The sequence below is a fragment of the Panulirus ornatus genome, chromosome 17 (assembly GCF_036320965.1).
Source record: "Panulirus ornatus isolate Po-2019 chromosome 17, ASM3632096v1, whole genome shotgun sequence".
Taxonomy (NCBI): domain Eukaryota; kingdom Metazoa; phylum Arthropoda; class Malacostraca; order Decapoda; family Palinuridae; genus Panulirus; species Panulirus ornatus.
In genome coordinates, this window is record NC_092240.1 from 49,341,867 (window position 1) to 49,367,494 (window position 25,628).

A 25,628-nucleotide genomic window follows, 5' to 3' on the forward strand; every position below is an offset into this window, starting at 1 on the left:
TCTCCCCCAATAATCTCCCTCTATCTCATTATGTCCTACGGTAAAACTGGTTATGCTAAACAGTATTTCATTTGTGTTGCATTTTCCAGGAACACACCTCTAATGTAAGCTAGGGATATTGGTAGTTGTTATTCTAATTGGAATTAAACACAAAACCTTTGTTTTTGTGGAGCAGAAGTGTGTCAACATGATCCAAAGGGAAACTGCATCCAAGATTTGATTTAGCATGGATCACAAGACATGTTAATAGGGTCCCAACTTCGTGATAGTGGACCTCAGTTTATCTGAAAATTCAAGAAGTTCCATATGGATTATGGCATCACACATGAAACCTTCTCTTTCTACTCAAAGAGTGATGGATTTGTTGAAAAGACCGTACAGTACTGTACAGACCTTGAAGTTACTGATTACAGCAAGAGAGGGAAGGAAGATATCCTTATTTAGGTGTGCTGTATTACATAAGCACCACTAGTGTAGAAACGGCAAGTCCTAAATATTAACCTTTTTGTGGAAGGAGAATGTAAACCACATTCCTACCTCTAGGAGGTTGTGACAACCTTGATAACTTTAAGATATATATATTGGAGGGAATCAAGCAACAGACAAATATCATCATGTCATACATGCAAAAGTACTTCCCAAGTTAAAGTTGATGTAGAATGAGTTAGGGACAAAAACATCAAAAGTAGTTATAGAAGGAAGTTTTTTACTCAAAGTCCCCAAGATCATATATTGTTCAAGACAGCACAGGAAGAATGTACTGAAGAAATCAGCAACAGCTAGCTGAAAGTAATGAAAAACCAGCTCTAGATGAAAGTTTGTGAAATGAATACTTTGACAGGGTACGCATTACAGAAAGAACAGAAGTTAAAGTGATGAAAGTACTACTTCTCATGAGACAGTTAGAAAGGAAATTAATAGCCGAGAAGGAAGGGTTGTTCCTGAGACAGACAGACAAGAAATCAGAAGCTGAAAAGATGAGTTTACCCCCAAACAAGGAAGGATCTTTAATATGTAATTTAGTTTGAAAATTATAGACTCCTTTGGAGTAAAATTTTTTTGACGAGACTGTTTCCTGATGACAGCCTTGCCAAAGATAACTTTTCACTTATAGTGTAACCTCATGCAGGCAGAGTCCAGCAACATCTGTGTTTTAGTTTTGGAAGCACTTCAGAAGATTTAAAAAAGATTAGATTTTTAATCCTTATTTATTGATGTTCTTATGATGTCATCTAGTACTTTTAATATATAGTTAATAAACATATGAAGATGTTTTAAGACTTTTGTTATTTTATTTCATGTTGCTCTGAGAGAATTAAAAGGAAGATGTTCCACATTCAAAATATTTACTGTCTGATCAATGTCATAATCAAAACATCAGAGTTGCTGCTTTACTGTTGGAACAAGAAACTAAACAAAGACCATTTTGATTTATGTCTGCTAAACCTCCTTTGTTCATTTTACTATGAACTATAAACAGATGAATATCAGATGGTGGCAAATCTACCTCTGGGAGTTCAGTTTTCCCGTCACTTGTCAGTCTATAGGGTTAGGGATGGGTCTATATCTCTGCAGAATTAATGCCAGAAAAGTTGATAGTGTTCTTAATTATAAGAAAAAGTCAAACTGCCCCAAACAATAAGTGTGGATCTAAATAGCCAAATAGATAACAAAAGTACAAGGATGTATGTCACAGAAATATTTAGGAAGGAATTTGTCTTGGTGTATGTGAAACAAAACTATGGGAAAGTGGTACATTTGACTGACACGAAGCAACATGTGTGAGGTAAGGCTTGTGAGATAAAAGAGATGGCTTTTGCAAAGGAAGTTGTGATAGTTCCGATGAAAGATGAACTGTGAGAATAGATGGCTAACTGCAATTCTTTCTTATTAGTTAAAAAAATATCTTGAATGAAACATCATTGATGATTAAGAGGTGTAGAAGAATGTCTTCATGGCACAGTAAGCAAGGTAAGTGGCAAGATTGTGACTAATCCTGTTAAAAGAATAATGTAACCTTTTTCAAGAGAAGCAAAACTTTAATGTGGGAAAAAAAGGTTGGGTGTAAACTAATTTTTACATCATAGAAAGTCTTTGAGAAGATGTATTGTCTAAATGTAACATAAAAGGTACCATGATTACCTCACTTCTCTCATACTGTATCATTACTTATTCGGTCAGCTCTCCACACCATTCTCAAACATTTCATATCCAACATATCTAACTTTTCCAAACTTAGGGTCCATGCCCCACACCCAAATAACACACACAGGACAACTATACCATCAACCATGCCAATTTTATCCCTCATAGACAGAGACTTTTCTTTCCCATCATTCCTCAGTGCTTCCAGGATCTTACTCACCTCACAACGTTATGTCGAACATAAGTTCCTATGGCTCCATTCAGTGCCATATCTCTTCACAGGTATTTAAAATGCTTCACTTCCTTCAGGTTCTTTACAATCAAACTAACACTCCAACCAACCTTTCTCCAATATTCTTGAGGAAATTCATTTGTTGTTTGTTTCCAATAAAGCTGTTTGCCTTGATTATGGTTATTATTATTTTTTTATTATACTTTGTTGCTGTCTCCCGTTAGCGAGGTAGTGCAAGGAAACAGACGAAAGAATGGCCCAACCCACCCACATACATATGTATATACATAAATGCCCACACATGCACATATTATCAAGTTTTTAAGGTTGAGCTCAAGGGACAGGATGGAGTGTATGATACGCATGGAAGATAGAAATCTTTTCCTTGTGATCATTATGTTGCAAAGGATGATTTATGTACATACATTAGACAAAAATCATATATTTCACATGATAATGGTGTCATTCTGGCCCTCACCCATGTGTAAAACTTGAAGAATGAATTCTACAAATAGTTAGATGTTTTATTTTCAAATAATTTGATTTAATCCTGTGTCACAGTAAAACTTGTTATTTTTTTATATGTTTTAAAAGATGTCAATTTTCACCATATTATATTTGAAAAATCAAAGGTTTGAACCATGGGCCAAAGGATGGAGGGTGACTTTAATTCTCTCTTTTTATGAAATAGATAGATAAGCATTTACATTGAAATTTCATTTAGCATTACAAATTTGAGCCACTATTATTATTATTAGTAGTAGTAGTGGTAGTAGTAGTATTATTAAAATTTTATTATTGTCATCATCATCTCTATACCCATGGTGAGGAAGTGTCATCTCCTGTCCTTCTCAACTGACTATGATGAGCAAGAGATTAAAGAAAATTAAAGAATTTAAGAAAACTCTCTTCATAGATAACATTTTAATACACATCTGATTAAACATACTGTAATAAGTAATAATAACAATATAACAATCTTGACTAGACAATACAGAACTGACGAGCAAGAAAGGTGTGTTGGCAAGGTAGTGTTGTAAATCTCTCAAGTGATAAAGATCTGAGTAATTGTAAAGGCACTTTGTGAAGAATCATATATTCAGATATCATTGGCAGTACTGGCAGGAGGTGCCGGGACCGCCAAACTAGGCACTTAGTGACTGTTGCTGACATTCGTGTTTCCGTAAAGAACTCAAGCAGTGAAGGCTCCAGAAATTTTGAAACTGGTCTCAAGTTGTTCATGATGTAGATATTCAACATCCTTAGTAGAAGCAAGTATGAAGGGTAAATCATTGTTTAACGTGAAATTGTTGTATACGTGGTAGGTAGGACCTGACTCGGTTGTTGTTGTTATTATGCTTACCTCAGCCCCACAAAGAAGCTTGTGATCTGCACTGAAGTTATGCCCTTCTGTCATGGCTCAAGGAAGTCAGATTGCCTAATAACTTCTTCCGTTACCTCAGTGTTTGTTGCTGCTATCTGCTGTCATTTCCTACACTCTGGTTGTTCGTTGTGTTTAGAGGCAACTTATATTATTTCTAACTTTAATATTCATTCATACTCTTTCATATTCATTATTCCTATTGTAAAGACAGTACATGTAGATTCCTAGAACCTAGTTAATTACATAACCCTAATTCTTGTGTTCACTCTTTACCAACTACCTCACTCCTTGCTCATCTACTCCTCTTTCATTTATACAATAACTTCTAACTTTCTACCATGTCTGTCTTTCTAGTTTTATTTCTATTTCCCATTGGTTCCAGCAGTGGCCTCATGGGCATCCCTAACTAGTTGAAGATGAGGTCCTTGTAGTGGGTGAGGAGGTACACGATGGAGACAGTGCAGTTTGTTGAGGTGCGTACAACAGTCGTGCGATCAGCCCGCTCAAAGTTGGCCTTCACAATCTCATAGTACTTGCCATCTCTGTTAGGAGGAAGAGTGGGTGAGAGTGGATCAGAAAGTGTTATGTAGGCGGTGGAGGAGTTGGAGAGGATACAATTGTTTTGAGAGTGGATGATGTGGTGGCAGCATTGAGAAAGAGCAATTGCCATGGTGTGTGCTGATGAGGGAAGGCATAATGAAGAGCAGAGAAACTGCTAAACTACAAAACAAATACAGATTTTTATGATTTTAATTTTCTAATGACTTAACCAAATGTTTTACGTAATTGCAGTTATATATCATTATGTATATCTATAGTAACTTAAATAATTTCAAAAATCAGCATGGAGGTGACAAAAAAAGTCTGCAGGAAGGAAACAAGTTAAGGGTCAGCATGTAAGACACACAAGGAAGGAGCCAGAATGAGGAAGTCAGAAGGTACTCACGCCAGGACGAGAGACTTAAGTCTGAGGCAGCGGACACGCATGGTGTCAATGGCCTTTTGGCTCTTGTCGGAGAAACGGAGGGATTCTGGATCCCAAGACATCTCCAGCCGCTCCAGGTACTGGCCATAGTTGGCAATGTTGTCAAGCAGGCCATCCACGTGAATTTTTCCTGTCAAACGGTAGGCCAGGTTCTCCGAAAGACCCATTCGCAGGATCCTAGGAGGAAGAAGACCAATTAGTCGGTACATCAGACCTATCCACAGGGCCTTGGGGAGTCAGGAGATCATTCAGTTGGTAAAAGCAGACCATCTACAGGATCGTGGGAGGAATGAGACCCTCTAGCTGGTATAAGAGGCAATCCACAGGATCCTGGCGAGGCAGGAGGCCGTTTAGTTGGTACAAGAAAACATTCCTAGGATCCTGGGGAAGCAAAAGACCCTTTAGTTAGGAAAGCAGACTGTCTGTAGGAGACTGGGGAGGCAGGAGACTTAATTAGAACAACAGACCATCCTCAGGATTCTGGAGAGGCAGGAGACCCTTTAGTTGAGACAACATATAATCTGCATGATCCTAGGAGGCAGGAGACCCTAGAGTTAGTACAATAGACCGTCACAGGATCCTGGTGAGGCAGGGGACACTTTAGTCAGAGCAGCAAACCCCTTCCACAGGATCCAGGTGAGACGGGAGACCCCTACTTTACTACAACAGACCATCTGCAGGATCTAGAGGAGGCAGCAGACAATTTAGTTGGTATAACAGATGATCAGCAGACCCTGGGGAGGCAGAAAATTCTTTAGTTAGTACAACAGACCATCTGCAGGATCTCGATGAGGCAGAGGACCCTTATTTGGTAGAACAAACCCATCCACAGGATCCTGGTGAGGTAGAGGACCTTCAGTTGGTACAACAGACCATTTACAGTATCCTAATGAGGCAGAGGACCCTTTAGTTGGTAGAACAAGCCCATCCATAGGATCCTAGAGAGGTAGAAAACCCTTCAGTCAGTACAACAGACCGTCTGCAGGAATTAAGGAGGCAGGAGACCCTTGAGTAGGAATAAAAGATCATCCACAGGATCCTGGAGATGGCTACATGTTCTTTCTTCATTACAGCAGATCTAATTAAAAGATCTTTCCCAGGCCACAACAGATAATCAGCAATATCCTACAAAGAATTAATTGATGAATCCATCAGCAAGTTTTGCAAAGACATAAACGGACTCATTGTCAGAATGTACGGACCAAGAGATCCTTCAGGCTGTGAGAAAGATAACAGCAGGAACCTACAAAATACGAAAGAGACCCTCTACCACACCATCATTTCTCGTAAGGGAGTTAAATGACCCTTTATCTGGCAGGCCAAGTCTTATAATAAACATCTGTAGAAACTGAAGACATCCTTCATTCAGTATGAGAGACACAGATATATACTGAGGTCCTACAGGTGTCAAGAGGGAACATTCTTACATTCTGTCAGTGGGGAAGTCTTTCCTTAACAGCCTGTAATGAAATACCTGTCTTCAGGAAACTTTAATGTTAAAACTTCTGAGGATAGTGGAACAACCCTTGAGCTAAATACAACCCAGGTATGAAAGCTTGGCATTTGACCTGACGCAGGGTACAACCCAGATATAATAGCCTGGCATTTAACCTGACCTAAGATATGACCCAGGTATGAAGGCCTGGCATTTGATCTGACTCCAAGTCATAAGCCAGGCCATCATATCCAACAGTAATACCATTGTCCTCAAAGATCATGTCATACTCAAGACATTAAGGCACCTTCCTCATACTTCTACAGTGAAAATGACAGAATCTTTTTTTCAAGAATCCTACTGAGTGATGAAGCTTGTCCTCACAATCCACCATCCTTATAATCCTTTGTATGGAATATAAGAATACAGCCTCCTGTTCCTGTTTGCCAGTGTCTCAAAGGGATAAGGTCCCTGGAGGATCCCAAGATTACCCCACTTAACTACTGATGTCACAGTGTCAAGTAAATCACCAGTAGTGTAATTTAAACTATGAATCTCTTATAAAAGTAATTGGAATGTAATCCAAAAGGTGATGAAAAAAGACGTGGGAGACATTGATCACAAAGGTTGTATTACTCTGTTTCTTCGATTTTTTTTTATAACAGTATTAGCTAATTAAACGGTACTAAAGTTTAAGACCATAAATGCTTTAAAAAAGGTATCTAAATCCTTGCAAATATTCTATGTAAACAGGCTCATAGGTAATTTCCAGCCTTTGAAATTATTACATTTAGAAAAAAATCAGACTTCATAATTGGAAGTAAACCTACCCCATCTCTCTCTCTCTCTCTCTCTCTCTCTCTCTCTCTCTCTCTCTCTCTCTCTCTCTCTCTCTCTCTCTCTCTTACATTATACACCATTGGCTTTTCTACCTTCCATTTTCATTATCCAAAAGGCTCACCTGATGTTCTTCAAGGCAGGCATGACATTAGAACAGAGTGAATCTGTACACTGGGGGATGCCAGAGAGGACGAGGCCCCGCAGGTTCTGGCCATACCTGGCCAGGAACTTATACAGACCCTCCTCTGTCAGGTTGTCACATAGGTCAAGGTCAAGGGCGATCAGGTTCTTTACATTGCCCCGTTCTGTCCATGCCTTCAGCACCTGTGGCAGGACAAGAGGACACACTATGAACATGACTATAAACTCCTCCATACATTACAAAGAAAGTAATTCCAAATGGGAGTATATATACATATATACTTCTCCCGGCAAATATTCGGAGCATGTTGAACCAGTTGGGAAAATGACAATCTAGCCCTTTGATTATGACAACTTTACCCTTGATTGTAATACTGACTTCTCTAATTCACTGACTTAGCTGACTGAACAGGACATCAAAATCCTTTGAATATGATGACTTAAGTCATTGTTCTCAAGATGTGAAGCCACTGTGTTCAAGGGGATGTCAATGTACTAAAGGAATTAAGTCATCATATTCTAGAGGTTGTCTTTGTACTCAAAGGGTAGTCATCATATTCTATGGGTTGTCATTGTACTTAGGGGCCATCATTGTGCTCAAAGGGTTGTTACTGCACTTAAGATGTTTTAAGATGTTGTCATGGAACTCAATGGATCAACTGTCATACTTAAGGGACTAAAGTTGTTGTACTTGTGGTAACAACACACTATACTTGAGGAATTAAGTCATGGACAACAAGGGGTTGTACGAAGAGTATGTACTCACAGCATCAGTGAAGCCATCAATCTGGCCAGCACTGAGCCAGCGGAGGGCAGGGATGCGGGTCAGGAGGTCTATGAGGCAGTCAGTGGAGAGGTCGGTAGCGGTCAAATCCAGCTCCTGTACTGATGACTTCTCCCACTCAGCTGCTGCCACCTGATCATTCAACAGGCCTGGAGTACACAATGACAGGTCATTAGAAGTCCAGGATCTGTCCTCTTGTTCAACAGTCCGGGACACAAAGGTCTGTTATTTCATTCAGGACACTAAGAGACACAAGGACATGAAAATTATGATTTAGTAATATAGATAAGTCATTAAGTTGAAAAAAATTGTGTTTCTGTGTGCAGAAAATGAGCCAAGTCTACTATCAGCAGTGACATCTAACCCCATTTAGACTAGAAGAGGACAACTATATGCAGTATATGTAAGTATAGGTGGTTATAAGTTGACAATGAAGGTCTAGATAACCCTGGTAGGTAGTAGGCTTAAAGCTCACATACCCAACCAATTTAGTTTAGAATCCATTTCTCATTACAAGGGCCTTTTGAAATATCGTGAAAGGTTACGTGACATAGTTGAATTCCAGGTATACTATGTTAGACGATTAAGTATAAGGTGTGAAAATGATGTCTAAAAATTATGCAAAACAGGATGCCTCCTTTCACAATATTACAGAAAACCTCTTACAGGGCATGGCATCACACTACCATCTCCTAGTGCCTACTTTTGTGTTTTCTTCATCACCTTTTTTCCTGCACATTTAGCTTTCCCTGTGGCCAATTAGACTGTAATTGTATAATTGTTGATAGATCGACCTCTTCTACTGTCCTTACCAAGAGCAGTGTCCCTCAGAGTTCTGACATGTCTCCTAAACTCTTCCTCCTCTTTATCATTTTTTTTCTTTGAACATATAATGAGATGCACTCATATATTGATGTTTTAGAAGTGCATTTCTCCACTTCAAATCTACTCCATCCCCAGGACCTTTCTTTTTCTATTTGTCTTATCATGTCACAACTTTTTCTATGAATCAGACACTTGAACAGGATTTTTTCGAGGAGAAAGATGCTGCCTAGTTCACCTTGCTACCTCTTAAAACCCATTTTTCTCTTTTTGTCTATCTCTTGAAAAATCACCATGCAGGTAATGTGATTCCACCACTTAACACAGTGAACATACATGGCATCATTGTCACATATAATATATGTTGGAGACCCCACAGTACACAAATAGATAAGTCTGCCTTAAGAAAATGGATATAAAGGTCCATTTCAGATTCGGTAAAGTTTATTCTTTTGAACAGTTGCTCCAATTGCAAAAATGACTGATCCGAACTGTGTATGGAATACTACTACTACATCATGGGAGATTCTAGCTCTACATAGTTAGACCACATAATACTTAAGAAAAAAGGCAAGTAACTCAAAGATGAATGGTTGTGGTGTCTGTTTCTTTCCTTACACAGATAAGCTTTGGAACTCCACCTTCTAATATCACTCCTAACAGTTAGGAATGTTTCTTATTAAACAGTAGATTATCCACTTCCTGCAAAGCTGAAAACACCTTTCCTCTGTATATTTCTGTCTCTATCTGTTATCTTATTTCAAGCAAGGCCTACCCTTGATGTCAATTATTGTCCAAGAATGGAAATTCCAGCAGCTAGTGGGAAAGAGAAGACTACCATCACCAGCCATAGTCAGGCTGCGGCTAGAGGTGTGTTACATTGCTGTGTATATGATAGGCATGATAGGCCTACATGAATATTTGTAACCATAGATTTACCGACGCATTAGGTGGGGGTGTGAAATTTAATTCTTGAAAGCATGTAATATATTCCCTAAAAATTATCATAAGCTAGTATTAATTATAATTTCTATAAAATCAGCATAAACTATTATGAATTATCAGTCTTTTAGAATTACCATCGACAAGGAATGTTGAAGGAATAAATACCTTTAATCTACATGACTGAATTTGATATTTGATGTAAGTGAATTTGGAAACTGACAATCCTTTTTTTTTTAACCAAAATATTCTAAGAGCATTAATGTGAATTATGAGAAAATATGTAAATGGAAATTTGCCACTGTAAAGCAGTGTTGGCCATCCGTCAGTGTGTACCATACGGCTTCTTGGAGACAAATACTTGTGCATCTCTCTGCTTCATCCTTTATGCTTGTATCACTTGCCTCATATAATGATACACATAACTATATACATGTATTCCTCCTCTCCCAATCCTGTCTTTGTGTATACAAATGAACCATCACAGTATTCGTACCTTATCAACCATTGCATTTATTTGAACACACCTCATTCCTTTATGGAATCTCCCAAGACCACATCTTCGTCTAGACTACCCAGTCATCCAAGTCTACTCTTCCCTCTCCACCACAAGTACAAATCTAAAGTTAAAAATCATTACATTCAGAACCACTGTAACAAAGGTGTATCATATACAGGTGTGTGTCACCAATATCCAGACTCACAGGCATCTGTTGAACATCAGGTTAGTTGTGAGCTCTTTCCATGGGTCCTGACCTTTGAGAACAAGTGGTCGAAGTAGAGTACTCACCGCACTGCTGCATCAGGAGGCACTTGAGTTTCTTGCATCTGCCGAGGAGGATCTTCAGTGCTGACCCGTTGACCTTAGCACAGAAGTTCACTGCCAAGCACTCCAGCTGCAAGGTCATGTTAAGTTAGGTAAGGCTCTATCTGTAAGCTCATGTCATGCTATGTAAAGTAATACCCCCACTTGCAAGGTTAGGGTAGGTTTGGTTAGGCTACAAAGTCATGTTAGGTAAAGACTCAAGCCACAAGGTCAAGATAGGTTTAATATGATCCCAGCTGCAAGGCTGTACAAAGATGACTTAAAACTGGTACTTGTAAACCTGTTCTAGAAAGTTAGTCCAGAATATGAAGTGTTTTCCAAGCAAGATTCTAGAGAGCAGCCGAGCTCACTCATGGTAAAAGGCTTTGTGAGTTGATGTAAGGCAGTCTATCTTTCCCCATTGTGGTTAGGTCACTCAAACCACCCAAAGGTAGCACTGGACTACAGTTGTTCATGTGGCTGTAAAAGTCATTATGATTCACATCAGTGATTCTGCTAATTGTCCGAGCTAGAGCTGATTAACCAAAGCTTCGGCTTTATATGTTGTAAGTAAATCTTATAGTTATGACACTTAACCCACCTCCCCTAGTTCCCAGTCCACTTCACCTGACACTTAACCCACCTCTCCTAGTTCCTGGTCCACCTCACCTGACATATAATCCACCTCCCCTAGTTGCTGGTCCTCCTCACCCGACACGTAACCCACCTCCTCTAATTCCTGGTCCATCTCACCTGGCACTTACCCCCCTTAGCCTCTGGTTCATTTCTCAAACACCTAAACTACCTCACCCAACGCCTGCTTCACATCACCCAACACCTAACCCATTTCTTTTACTGCCTGGTCCACCTCATCTAATCCTCAACCCCCTCCCATAGTGCCTGGTTCCCCTCACTTAACCTAACTTTCCTAGCGCATGGTCTCCCTCACGTAACCTAACTCCCCTAGTACCTGGTCTTCCTCACCTAACCTAACTCCACTAGTGCCTGGTCCCCCTCACCTAACCTAACTCCTCTAGCACCTGGTCCCCCTTACCTAACCTAACTCCCCTAGCACCTGGTCCTCCTTACCTACCCTAACTCCCCTAATGCCTAGTCCCCCTCACCTAACCTAACTCCCCTAGCGCCTGGTCCCCCTCACCTAACCTAACTCCCCTAGTGCCTGGTCCTCCTTACCTAACTCCCCTATCACCTGGTAACCCCCATCACCTAACCTAACTCCCCTAGCGCCTGGTCCCCCTCACCTAACCTAACTCCCCTATCGCCCGGTAACCCCCGTCACCTAACCTAGCTCCCCTAGCGCCTGGTCCCCCCCCCTCACCTGGATGCAGTTGGAGCTGAAAGCCTCAATATGGGAATCGTCAACGAAGTTGATGCCGTAGAGGTCGACCACCTTCAGGTTGGGCGTGGCCGACTTGAGTTTGTGGATGTTGATGACCTCGTAGATCTCCTCTTCCTCCTCGTCCGCCTTCTCATAGGTGCCTGAGGAGGGAGAGCAGGAGGCGTCAGGAGGGAGAGAGAGAGAGAGAGAGAGAGAGAGAGAGAGAGAGAGAGAGAGAGAGAGAGAGAGAGAGATGATGAAGGGGAGAAGAAGAGACATAAACAAGAGACCTTCTGGTGGTCTTGCACTGTGAGGAGGAAAGTTCAGATTGTAATCCAATTTTTGCTACAAGTATGAAAGGCAATTCAGGTATTTTAATTACTGACGTAAAATGTTCTAATTATTTAGCCATTGTGACCTAACCAAAGGTACTTTGTGACCTTCGTTCGTTCGCTATCTGATTGTCCTGGACAACTGATACAACAAATATTTACGAAATGAAGACATTCAAGTGTTGTTGTGGTGGTACGATTATAATAATAACATTTACTATGTCGTGCCACCTTCAGCAGCCTAGCCAGGAAGAAGATGAGAATTTATTTGGCGACTTCAGCAGCCTAGCCAGGAAGATGAGAATTTATTTGACGACTTCAGCAGCGTAGCCAGGAAGATGAGAATTTGTTTGACGACTTCAGCAGTCTAGCCAGGAAGATGAGAATTTATTTGACGACTTCAGCAGCCTAGCCAGGAAGAAGATGAGAATTTGACGACTTCAGCAGCCTAGCCAGGAAGATGAGAATTTATTTGACGACTTCAGCAGTCTAGCCAGGAAGAAGATGAGAATTTGTTTAATGACTTCAGCAGCCTAGCCAGGAAGAAGATGAGAATTTGACGACTTCAGCAGCCTAGCCAGGAAGAAGATGAGAATTTATTTGACGACTTCAGCAGCCTAGCCAGGAAGGAGATGGGAATTTGACAACTTCAGCAGCCTATCCAGGAAGATGAGAATTTATTTGATGACTTCAGCAGCCTAGCCAGGAAGAAGATGGGAATTTGATGACTTCAGCAGCCTAGCCAAGAAGATGAGAATTTATTTGACAACTTCAGCAGCCTAGCCAGAAAGGAGAGGAGAATTTATTTGACGACTTCAGCAGACTAGCCAGGAAGATGAGAATTTGAAAACTTCAGGAACCTAGCCAGGAAGAAGATGAGAATTTGACAACTTCAGCAGCCTAGCCAGGAAGAAGATAATGAGAATTCGACGACTTCAGCAACCTAGATCGATATCATGGTGTGTTTTACTTCTCTCTGGAGTGGTACCACTTCATCCCCTCTTGAGAGATGTCATACTTCCACCTCCTCCTTCCTTGAGTGGGACTCGAGACTCACCCACGAGATGGAGGACCTCCAGCCCGTTGATGAAGTTGTAGATCTTCCTCATGAAACCCTCCATGAAGATCACCTCGGACAAGCAGATGCACATCGTCCTCAGCTTCGTCGGGAATGCCTGAAGGAGGGGAAGAAGAAGGAGGGAAAAAGAGAGTCAATAAAATGTATTGTAACTAAACCATTTTGAAGTGAGGTGGTGGTGGTCGAGGGAGGGAGGTGAGTGGAGGTGGAGGTCGAGGTGGTGGATCGTCCTCAGCTTCGTCGGGAGTGCCTGAAGGAGGGGAAGAAGGAGGGAGGGAGGAGGAAAAAAGAGTCAGTAAAGTATATATTGTAACTAAACCATTTTGAAGTGAGGTGGTGGTGGTCGAGGGAGGGAGGGAGGTGGAGGTCTAGGAGGTGGAGGGAAGTTATTAGGAGGGAATGGTGTTGTTAGGAGACTTGTTTAACGACTGGTGGAGTACGACGAGACGACCCTTACTAAGGTATGGTGATTGGGAAATTGTACATAAAAGGGGTCGTTCCGTCGTGTTCAATGAGGGTCGTTGTTGTGTGGTCGTGGAAGACAAACATAACTTAAAATCATTGGGTTAAGAATGAAACAGTTAGGTTAAGGGGAAATGGAGATGGAATGGGGAAGATTTGAAGTTACCGTAATGAAGGGGTTTAATGGGAGGGAAAAGGTTGAGGGAGTAAAAAGGTCAAAATTAAATTCTTATTGTTTCAATTCTCTTAGCTCTGTTTAAGGCTGCATTTACAACATAAATGAGTTATCTTTTCATTATTTCACCTCACTAAATGGAATAACTTTTTTATTCCCGTTTATAGAATTATCATTTTTATTCTGACTGGGAATTTTCATGTTTCACAAGTCCTTACATTTTCAGATACGTTTTACATACCTGGGTTCTCTTCTTCACTTTCTCTATCTCAGAATTTTGATGGCGTTTTATTGAATTCGAAATCATTTGGTTATCGCCATGTCTTCTGTCTCCATTACTCACTAGACTGTCCACATAATTAAAGAGACCCAGTGGATAATTGTGTCATTTTATTTAGGTTTGGGTTAGTGGTTTAAACCTGGAGGTTAATTTGCTGGTGGAAGGAGGGAGGGATATTAATGGGCTATTATATTAATCATTGAGGTGGAGGGGCTGGTTGCAGTGGAGGTGGTGGACGAGTTTCAATTGAGGTGGAGAGGCTGGTTGCAGTGGAGGAGGTGGACGAGTTTCATTGAGGTGGAGAGGCTGGTTGCAGTGGAGGAGGTGGACGAGTTTCATTGAGGTGGAGAGGCTGGTTGCAGTGGAGGTGGTGGACGAGTTTCATTGAGGTGGAGAGGCTGGTTGCAGTGGAGGAGGTGGACGAGTTTCATTGAGGTGGAGAGGCTGGTTGCAGTGGAGGTGGTGGACGAGTTTAATGAGGTGGAGAGGCTGGTTGCAGTGGAGGAGGTGGACGAGTTTATTGAGGTGGAGAGGCTGGTTGCAGTGGAGGAGGTGGACGAGTTTAAGTGAGGTGGAGAGGCTGGTTGCAGTGGAGGAGGTGGACGAGTTTAAGTGAGGTGGAGAGGCTGGTTGCAGTGGAGGAGTGGACGAGTTAAAGTGAGGTGGAGAGGCTGGTTGCAGTGGAGGAGGTGGACGAGTTTAATGAGGTGGAGAGGCTGGTTGCAGTGGAGGTGGTGGACGAATTTAGACAAATCCCTAAAGGGTGAGGTGGAGCCGTTGTTTGGCTTGAGCGTTGAGGTGAGGAGGAGGAGGAGGAGGGAGGGAGTGGTTGGTTGGTGGGTTCCTCCTGAAGGAGGAGGAGGAGGAGGAAGAGGAGTCGTCCGGAGAGGGGGTTGGTTGGTGGTTAGTTCCTCCTGAAGGAGGAGGAGGAGGAGGAGGAGGAAGCGGAAGAGGAGCCGTCCGGAGGGGGTTGGTTGTGTGGTTACATCCTCCTGAAGGAGGAGGCGGCGGCGGAGGAGGAGGAGGAGGAAGAGGAAGAGGAGCCGTGCGGAGGGGGGTTGGTTGTGTGGTTAATTCCTCCTGAAGGAGGCGGCGGACGGAGGAGAGGAAGAGGAACCGTGCGGAGGGGGGGTTGGTTGTGTGGTTAATTCCTCCTGAAGGAGGAGGGCGGCGGCGGAGGAAGGCCGTAATACCTGCATGTCGTTGAAGTCGTGGAGCTGCATGGCTGAGGAGAAGTCGAGGAGGAGGTTGGTGAGGTTCGGGCACTTGGCGGCCAGCTCGTGGAGCACCGGGTGGGTGATGAGGTCCATAGGCATCTCCAGGTACTGCAGGGAGGCGCTGAACCTGGCGCTGTAGAAGGAGGAGGCGCAGCAGGAGGAGAGGAAGCCCTCTCCTCTCCCCCAGCGTGGATAATAGACCATCAATATCAATGACAAAATATGGGGAAGACATATTTGTTATTGCTTCTCTCAACAGCCCTGGAATTATGTCAATTTTGACGTGGAAAGGGACAGAAATAGAGAGGTCATAAATAGACAGGTCATAAATAGACAGGACACAAATAGACAGGCAGAAATAGACAGGACAGAAATAGACAGGTCATAAATAGACAGGTCATAAATAGAGGGGTCATAAATAGACAGGTCATAAATAGACGGCACAAATAGACAGGTCATAAATAGATCTAGGAGGTCATAAATAGAAGGGTCATAAATAGAACAGGTGCAGTCAAATAGAACATGGACAAAATAGACAGGTCATATAAAAAATAGACAGGGTCATAAATAGAGACAGGTCATAAATAGACAGGTCATAAATAGACAGGTCATAAATAGACAGGTCATAAATAGAGGGTCATAAATAGACAGGTCATAAATAGAGGGGTCATAAATAGACAGGTCATAAATAGACAGGTCATAAATAGACAGGTCATAAATAGAGGGGTCATAATAGACAGGTCATAAATAGATATGACATAAATGAATAAGTGAGTTATTTTGTTAATAATATTTAAATGCGTGTAACTTTACTATGGCCCAGGGTGTGTTAGGGTGTATATATATATATATATATATATATATATATATATATATATATATATATATATAATATATATATATATATATATATAAAATGCTGTACACCCAGGATGAAATAACACCAGCGAGTTTGAAGACAGAAATAATTGCTTTAGAAATTGTAAAAGGTTTTGAAGCTAAGAAGACTAAACGTAGTTAGAATTTAGAAATGAATAAGAGAAGACTAAACGTAGTTAGAATTAGAAATGAATAAGAGAAGACTAAACGTAGTTAGAATTTAGAAATGAATAAGAGAAGACTAAACGTAGTTAGAATTTAGAAATGAATAAGAGAAGACTAAACGTAGTTAGAATTTAGAAATGAATAAGAGAAGACTAAACGTAGTTAGAATTTAGAAATGAATTAGAGATGACTAAACGTAGTTAGAATTTAGAAATGATAAGGAAGCTAAACGTATTTTTAAGATATAAAAAACTCGTATTCACAATTTAGAATGAATAGGAAGCTAAAGCGTAGTTGATTTAGAAATGATACGAGAAGACTAAACGTAGTTAGAATTTAGAAATGAATAAGAGAAGACTAAACGTAGTTAGAATTTAAAGATGAATAAGAGAAGACTAAACGTAGTTAGAATTTAGAAATGAATAAGAGATGACTAAACGTAGTTAGAATTTAGAAATGAATAAGAGAAGACTAAACGTAGTTAGAAGTTAGAAATGAATAAGAGAAGACTAAACGTAGTTAGAATTTAGAAATGAATAAGAGAAGACTAAACGTAGTTAGAATTTAAAGATGAATAAGAGAAGACTAAACGTAGTTAGAATTTAGAAATGAATAAGAGAAGACTAAACGTAGTTAGAATTTAAAGATGAATAAGAGAAGACTAAACGTAGTTAGCATTTAGAAATGGATAAGCGATCTCTCTCGCGCTCGCTCGCGCTCTTTCTCTCTCTCTCTCTCTCTCTCTCTCTCTCTCTCTCTCTCTCTATCTCACACACACTCACGTGATGAGGTAGAGGAGCGCGTCGATGCTGTTGACGCAGAGGCCGCCCTGGCACTCCGGCCGGAGAGAGACGGCGCTCCACAGCTGGGTGCTGTACGCGATGGTCCGCCACTTCTTGCAGACCCGCGCGTTGGCTATGATCTCACGGTGCGAGAGGTAAGAGAAGATTTTGAGGACTACTTTCTCCGGCAACTTGTCGATCGTCTGCAGGAAGAAAGGGAGGGAAAAAATGTGGTAAATAGATATATACAGGTTAGGTGTCTGTAGGGAGGAAAGGGGGGAAAAAAAGAGAAGTAAATAGACGGGTTCGGTGTCTGTAGGGAGGAAAGGGGGAAAAAAGTGGTAAATAGATATATACAGGTTCGGTGTCTGTAGGGAGGAAAGGGGGGGAAAAAAGAGAGAAGTAAATAGACGGTTCGGTGTCTGTAGGGAGGAAAGGGGGGAAAAAAGATGTGGTAAATAGAATATACAGGTTCGGTGTCTGTAGGGAGGAAAGGGGGGAAAAAAGAAGAAGTAAATAGACGGGTTTCGGTGTCTGTAGGGAGGAAAGGGAGGAAAAAAGTGGAAATAGATAAACAGGTTCGGTGTCTGTAGGGAGGAAGGGGAAAAAGAGAATAATAGACGGTTGTGTTGGGGGGAAGGGGAAAAAAGAGAAGTAAATAGACGGGTTCGGTGTCTGTAGGGAGGAAAGGGGGAAAAAAAGAGAAGTAAATAGACAGGTTCGGTGTCTGTAGGGAGGAAAGGGGGGAAAAAAGAGAAGTAAATAGACGGGTTCGGTGTCTGTAGGGAGGAAAGGGGGGAAAAAAGAGAGAAATAAATAGACGGGTTCGGTGTCTGTAGGGAGGAAAGAAGGGAAAAAATGTGGTAAATAGATATATACAGGTTCGGTGTCTGTAGGGAGGAAAGGGGGGAAAAAAGAGAAGTAAATAGACGGGTTCGGTGTTTGTAGGGAGGAAAGGGAGGGAAAAAGAGAAGTAAATAGACGGGTTCGGTGTCTGTAGGGAGGAAAGGGAGGGAAAAAATGTGGTAAATAGATATATACGGGTTCGGTGTCTGTAGGGAGGAAAGGGAGGGAAAAAAGAGAAATAAATAGACAGGTTCGGTGTTTGTAGGGAGGAAAGGGGGGAAAAAATGTGGTAAATAGATATATACAGGTTCGGTGTTTGTAGGGAGGAAAGGGGGGAAAAAAGAGAAATAAATAGACAGGTTCGGTGTTTGTAGGGAGGAAAGGGGGGAAAAAAAAGAGAAGTAAATAGACGGGTTCGGTGTCTGTAGGGAGGAAAGGGGGGAAAAAGAGAGAAGTAAATAGACGGGTTCGGTGTCTGTAGGGAGGAAAGGAGGGAAAAAATGTGGTAAATAGATATATACAGGTTCGGTGTTTGAAAGGAAGGAAAGGGGGGAAAAAGAGAAGTAAATAGACGGGTTCGGTGTTTGTAGGGAGGAAAGGGGGGGAAAAAGAGAGAAGTAAATAGACGGGTTCGGTGTCTGTAGGGAGGAAAGGGGGGAAAAAGAGAGAAGTAAATAGACGGGTTCGGTGTCTTTAGGGAGGAAAGGGGGAAAAAAGAGAGAAGTAAATAGACGGGTTCAGTGTCTGTAGGGAGGAAAGGGGGAAAAAAGAGAGAAATAAATAGACGGGTTCGGTGTCTTTAGGGAGGAAAGGGGGAAAAAAAGAGAGAAGTAAATAGACGGGTTCGGTGTCTGGAGGGAGGAAAGGGGGAAAAGAGAGAAGTAAATAGACGGGTTCGGTGTCTTTAGGGAGGAAAAGGGGGGAAAAAGAGAAGTAAATAGACGGGTTCGGTGTCTGTAGGGAGGAAAGGGGGGAAAAAAAGAGAGAAATAAATAGACGGGTTGTGGTTGTTGGAGTGGGGTTGTGGAGGTGTGCTGAGCCCTTGTGGTGGTGGTTTAGCCCTTGTTGTGGTTGTTTGAGTGGGGTTGTAGTTCTCAAAGGGTGACTTATAGAAAGCCCCCAAGGGGACATGAGTCCAAAAGGGCACTAATAAATAAGTATAGTATAATAGATAGAAACTATTAATGGGTAGTATATTATTGGTGATAAAGAATTTGACATAATAAAGTGAATTTGTACATGTGTCTATAAGGCCATTGACACTTAGAATAAATCGTATATTTAAATATATATAGCCTAAATATATAATATATATAATTATATATATATATAATATATATATAATAATATATATATATATATATATTCCTATGAGTCCATAGGGAAAATGAAACACAATAAGTTCCCAAGTGCACTTTCGTGTCATAATCACATCATCAGGGGGAGACTTAAGAGAGAAATATAACAGTCAGTTGATATACAATATCAATATACATATATAATATATATATATATATATAATATAATATATATATATATATATATATAATATATATATATATATATATATATATATATATATATATATATAATGTATAGCCTAGTTTTAGTTGTGAACGAAAATGGCTTACAGACTTCACTACATGGAAGAAGGGGTATTAGGTTACAGCAGTTCCTCTCCCCCACAATAGATCTTTGGTCAATGGTCAATTGGTGCCAATTGGTGCCAAACTACTGCTTCCTGGTGTGTTACAGGGACTGTACCACTTTGGTCTAGCTAACGAGTGTGTATGGAATGTCATCTGGAATGGCCCAGGATTTTAAGTCATGTGTGTATGATACAAAATTTTAAATTGTGTGTGTGTGTGTGTGTGTGTGGTGTGTGTGTGTGTGTGTGTGCATATAGCATTTACGTATTCTATCAATGTTCTTATATAACTCTATGGCCATATATCTGTCCATATATCTGTCAACTGTGAACAGCCACATATGTGTACGACTAAAGTGATCAAAGACTGGAGGTAAAAAGAGAAAAGAAAAGGAAGAGAAAATAGGATAAAAATGTCAATAATAATCTAAATTTTCATACAGTTTATGGAAATGCTTACTGCACACAGACACATATGCAAATATGGTATAATAAGTCTTTATATATATATATATATATATATATATATATATATATATATATATATATATATATATACATAGCCTCTAAGGGGCGAGAGCAGTATATACATTGGTGTACACGTCATTTCAACTTTAAAACTACATTACTATTTATTCCATGCATAGATTGAAGTAGTTAAAGAATAACTAGACCTTTTGATGTTAATTAGATCAATACAAATGAATATTTACACTTCAGGGAAAGATATGAAAGTTCAGGAGAAAACAAAATCTATTTCAGTCGAAGCTATAGCTATCTATATCATCTATGTCAGCTAAAGCAGCTATAATATAGCTTGAGATAGAGCAAGGTTGATTTTCGACGTGTGCTAAAAGCTAAATATGTCAGCTATAGAGCAAGATTTGCGTATATATATATTATTCAGCTGGAGCAATGTCTATAGGCATTTGTTTTTCTTTTAAATAAACATCGAAGTGGTGTTTATATAGCATAATTGGTCGAACAAGGCAGTGGAATATATTCTTCCATAAACGGAAATGAAGCAAATCCACCCTCTTTATCTTTCATATTAAGAGAGAATTAAAAGAAAAATAGGTAAAGATGGTGCCATATTTTTATGAGCTTTTGTTAAAATGGCGGGCGTTCGACCACTGCTCTATTATAATAATGTTCAATGATGCATAGTAGGTTTTATTTAAATTCAAATAAATTGAATTAGCTTTTTTTTTTTTCTTCATTAGCATAAAATACAGGATATCTTAGGCATCCCTGAGACCAAGTGGCGCCGCCATGTTTTCGCCAACGTCACTTCCGCTTATGGACGACAATTATTTATTTATTTTTTTTTACGGAATAATATTTTAAACCCAGACACGGTGGTCAATACACCCTAGATTATTAAACCCGATTGTACATTTAATGATCGTCATTATGATAAAGAGAATGAAGCTATCAGAAATGATTAAATAGGAGAAATTTACATAAAGGTAGCTGGGTTATTATATTTATAAATGGCGCGCGCGCCCCCGCTCACCTGCTGCCGTGGGGGGTTAAACTGGTGATGGGCACTTACACCCACGCCAGCTTGCCACGCCTTCTATACTGGGGGGATATGGAAGCCTCGCTTCGCTCTAGCGTGATAGAATAAAATATATATATGACTAAAATGCTGGAATTTATATACATATATAAATCAGACCGCGAAGGAAACATTTATTCACTAAGTTCAAAGTGTTATTATTCATGGCTTTTAATCCTCAAAAACACATGGGTTGCGACCATTTTGCCAAAGATCACGTGACCCATGACCTGACCTGTAAAAAGGGCGTCACGGGAAAGGCCAAATGGCCTTACCAAAGGCCGTACCATTGTGTTTCAAAGGGCGGCGCCCCTCCACCACCTCCTCCTCCTCCTGGTTCACAATCTCTTATTTAGACGTCTTTTGCATGTCTAGGGTGCGTGATTGGCCACAGTTAACTGCTAGTTGCGAGAGCTAAACTACTGGTCTAGGCGTGGGTGAGTGCATAAGGGCGTGGGAGGGCGCGGGGGGGACACAAAGGGCGCGGTCAAGACCGTGGTAAAGGCGGGGATCCCTCCGTCGTCGAAGTCGGACATGAAGGCAGCATCGGCGGTCAGCTGCGTCCAAGCCTGCATCTTGCTCGTCTACTTCAGTCACTCCCCCCTCCTGAAATAATGCTTCAGTCCCTCCCTGAAATGATATTTCAGTTCCCCTTAAATAATACTTCAGTCCCACTGAAATAATACCTCAGTTCCCCCTCCTGAGATAGGGTTCAGTCCCTTGAATATACTCATTCCGAAGATATTCATCACTGAATAACCCTTCCCCCTGAATAGTCTTCAGTCCCTCCCTGAAATAATATTTCAGTTCCCCTTAAATAATACTTCAGTCCCACTGAAATAATACCTCAGTTCCCCCTCCTGAAATAGTGCTTCAGTCCCCCCTGAAATAATACTTCAGTTCCCCTAAATAATACTTCAGTCCCACTGAAATAATACCTCAGTTCCCCCTCCTGAGATAGTGCTTCATCCCCTGAAATAAACTTCATCCTGAATGATATCATCCACGAATAATACTCAGTTCCCCTCCTGGATAGTGCTTCAGTCCCCCTTGAAATAATACTTCAGTTCCCTGAAATGATATTTCAGTTCCCTGAAATGATACTTCAGTCCCCCCCTGAAATAATACTTCAATCCCCCTCTGAAATAATACTTCCGTTCCCCCCTGAAATAATGCTTCAGTTCCCACCTGAAATGATACTTCAGTCCCCCCTGAAAGGATTTTCAGTTCCCTGAAATAATACTCAGTCCCCCCTGAAATAATACTTCAGTTCCCCCTGAAATAATACTTCAGTCCCACTGAAATAAAACTTCAGTCCCCCTTAAATAATACTTCAGTCCCCTGAAATGATAATTCAGTCCCCCTGAAATACTTCAGTCCCCTTTAAATGATACTTCAGTTCCCCCTTGAAATAATACTTGTCCCCCTTAAATAATACTTCAGTTCCCCTTAAATAATACTTCAGTTCCCCTGAAATAATACTTCAGGTCCCTGAAATAATACTTCAGTTCCCCCTTAAATAATACCTCAGTTCCCCTTAAATAATACTTCCGTTCCCTTAAATAATACTTCAGTAGCCCTTAAATAATACTTCAGTCCCCCCTTAAATAATCTATTATTTATTTTTTCCCCCTCACACAACGTCACCCTCGCTATTGTTTGGCCTCCTCACACTCGCTAATTATTTCTTTTTTTTCATCTTGAGATTTTATTTAGAAGTGTCTTTTTTTTCCTTGTCGTGTCTTTGTCCTTTTTTTTTCCTTTTTTTTCCTCTTGAGATTTTATTTAGAAGTGTCTATTTTTCCTGTCGGTCTTTGTCCTTTTTTTCTTTTTTTTTCCTCTTGAGATATTGTTTAGAAGAGTCTCTTTTTTTCCTTGTCGTGTCTTTGTCCTTTTTCTTCTTTTGTTTTCCTCTTGAGATTCTATTTAGAAGTGTCTCTTTTTTTCCCTTGTCGTGTCTTTGTCCTTTTTTTCTTTTTTTTTCCTCTTGAGATTTTATTTAGAAGTGTCTCTTTTTTTCCCTGTCGTGTCTTTGTCCTTTTTTTCCTTTTTTTTCCTCTTGAGATTTTATTTAGAAGTCTCTTTTTTTCCCTGTCGTGTCTTTGTCCTTTTTTTCCTTTTTTTTCCTCTTGAGATTTTATTTAGAAGTGTCTCTTTTTTTCCTTGTCGTGTCTTTGTCCTTTTTTTTCCTTTTTTTTCCTCTTGAGATTTTATTTAGAAGTGCTTTCCGTCTCTTCCGCCCTCTTCTTTTTTTTCCTCGGGTTGTCCCGTTGTTCTTTGTCCTTTTTTTCCTTTTTTCCTCTTGAGATTTTATTTAGAAGTGTCTCTTTTTTTCCTTGTCGTGTCTTTGTCCTTTTCCTTCTTTTTTTTTCCCTCTTGAGATTCTATTTAGAAGTGTCTCTTTTTTTTCCTTGTCGTGTCCTTGTCTTAACACCCGTCAGCTTAAGCTTTTTTTTTCCACAGCTTTCTTTTATTATTTTTATTATCCTCCTTTTAGCACTCTTGAATTAGCTCAGTGTCAATATTCTAAGAATTTATATTTTTCAAGCTCCAGTTTCTCTTAGATATTAAAGTTTTAATATCAAAAATGCTAAAAATAGTAAAAAAAATATCGTGGTGTTATTAAATAATCGTAAAAATCAATATAAAAATTAATTTGCATAATATAAATTTTACGAAATAATAAAGAAATATCGTGATGTTATGAAATATACGTAAAAATCAATAGAAAAATTAAATTTGCATAAATGAATTTTTTCAAAATGGTAAAGAAATATCGTGATGTTATTAAATATTCGTAAAAATCAATAGAAAAATTAAATTTGCATAAGATAAATTTAACAAAATAATAAAGAAATATTGTGATGTTATTAAATATTCGTAAAAATCAGTATTGAAATTAAATTTGCATATAATAAATTTTTCAAAATAATAAAAAAATATCGTGATGTTATCAAATATTCGTAAAAATCAATATAAAAATTAAATTTGCATAAAATAAATTTTACAAATAATAAAGATCATATCGTGATGTTATAAATATTCGTAAAAATCAATATAAAATTAAATTACAAAATTAAATTTGCATAAAATTTATGTTTGTTGAAACTCTCTGGGTGTGAACTTTCATTTTTATAGAATTTTAAAAATTACTTTTTACCTTCACATTAAAAATGCAGGAAAGATGTGGTTTTTGGAGAGAATTCCTTATTTAAAATTTTTTTCCTTTATCAATTTTAATATTTTATTCCTTGATAAAGGAATGGGATAAATTTTTAGAGGCATAAAGGCAGCATTCACCCCAAACAAAAGTTATCTGTCGGTGACCCGACATATCTATTTTTTTCCCCCTTCTTATTCATGACGCATCCCCCCTCCATCACTGATAAATGTCGTACCAGTTCCTTCTCCACCATCACCACCCGCACCCCACTCACCTACAGGTTGACCTGGGACGTGGGGTTAGTTGGAGGTTACGTTGACCCGCGGTACCCTTGTACACACTGGTTTCAATAATCACTTCCTTACACTACGACCGACAGACGTATACACGACCACTTAATGACACACGAACCCCTACACGTATACACCTGACCACACGGTATATGAACACGACGGTATACGACCCTTGAACGCGACCTGACGGTATACGACCCTTGAACCACGACGGTATACGACCCTTGAACACGACAGTATACGACCCTTGAACACGACGGTATACGACCCTTGAACGCGACGGTATACGACCCTTGACCACGACGGTATACGACCCTTGACCACGACGTATACGACCTTGAACACGACGGTATACGACCCTTGAACGCACGACGGTATACGACCCTTGAACCACGACGGTATACGACCCTTGAACACGACGGTATAACGACCCATGAGCACGACGGTATACGACCCTTGACCACGACGGTATACGACCCTTGAACACGACGGTATACGACCCTTGAACACGACGGTATACGACCCTTGAACACGACGGTATACGACCCTTGACCACGACGGTATACGACCCTTGACCACGACGGTATACGACCCTTGACCACGACGGTATACGACCCTTGAACACGACGGTATACGACCCTTGAACACGACGGTATACGACCCTTGAACACGACGGTATACGACCCTTGACCACGACGGTATACGACCCTTGAACACGACGGTATACGACCCTTGACCACGACGGTATACACCCTATGACACGAGGTCAAATATAGACTAATATTTATTACATGATGGTATTATTTCCCCTGTACACATCACATCCGTAGCTTATCAGTTTCTTATCTAAAATTAGCATAAATAATATTTCATGGTGATATGATCAAAGCCAT

General features: G+C 40.2%; 1 protein-coding gene across 12 annotated transcripts in view; it reads right to left on the reverse strand.

Moving 5' to 3' along the window:
• Nucleotides 1-3,286: 3,286 nt before the first annotated feature.
• The window catches only part of FipoQ (F-box/LRR-repeat protein FipoQ), a 170,431-nt gene continuing 148,089 nt past the window's right edge, over nucleotides 3,287-25,628 (reverse strand). For 10 of the 12 annotated variants that reach the window (XM_071672421.1, XM_071672412.1, XM_071672413.1 and 7 more), the window contains 9 exons: nucleotides 17,225-17,427; nucleotides 15,375-15,531; nucleotides 13,244-13,361; nucleotides 11,855-12,015; nucleotides 10,501-10,606; nucleotides 7,929-8,095; nucleotides 7,143-7,345; nucleotides 4,708-4,923; nucleotides 3,287-4,303 (listed from right to left, as the gene is read on the reverse strand). In XM_071672421.1, coding sequence (XP_071528522.1) covers nucleotides 4,168-4,303; nucleotides 4,708-4,923; nucleotides 7,143-7,345; nucleotides 7,929-8,095; nucleotides 10,501-10,606; nucleotides 11,855-12,015; nucleotides 13,244-13,361; nucleotides 15,375-15,531; nucleotides 17,225-17,427 — 1,467 coding nt within the window. In that variant the 3' untranslated portion in view covers nucleotides 3,287-4,167. Of the gene's footprint in view, nucleotides 4,304-4,707; nucleotides 4,924-7,142; nucleotides 7,346-7,928; nucleotides 8,096-10,500; nucleotides 10,607-11,854; nucleotides 12,016-13,243; nucleotides 13,362-15,374; nucleotides 15,532-17,224; nucleotides 17,428-21,566; nucleotides 21,585-21,773; nucleotides 21,921-25,628 lie in introns of those variants that run through there. The other 2 variants (XM_071672420.1, XM_071672422.1) reach the window with 2 other exon arrangements.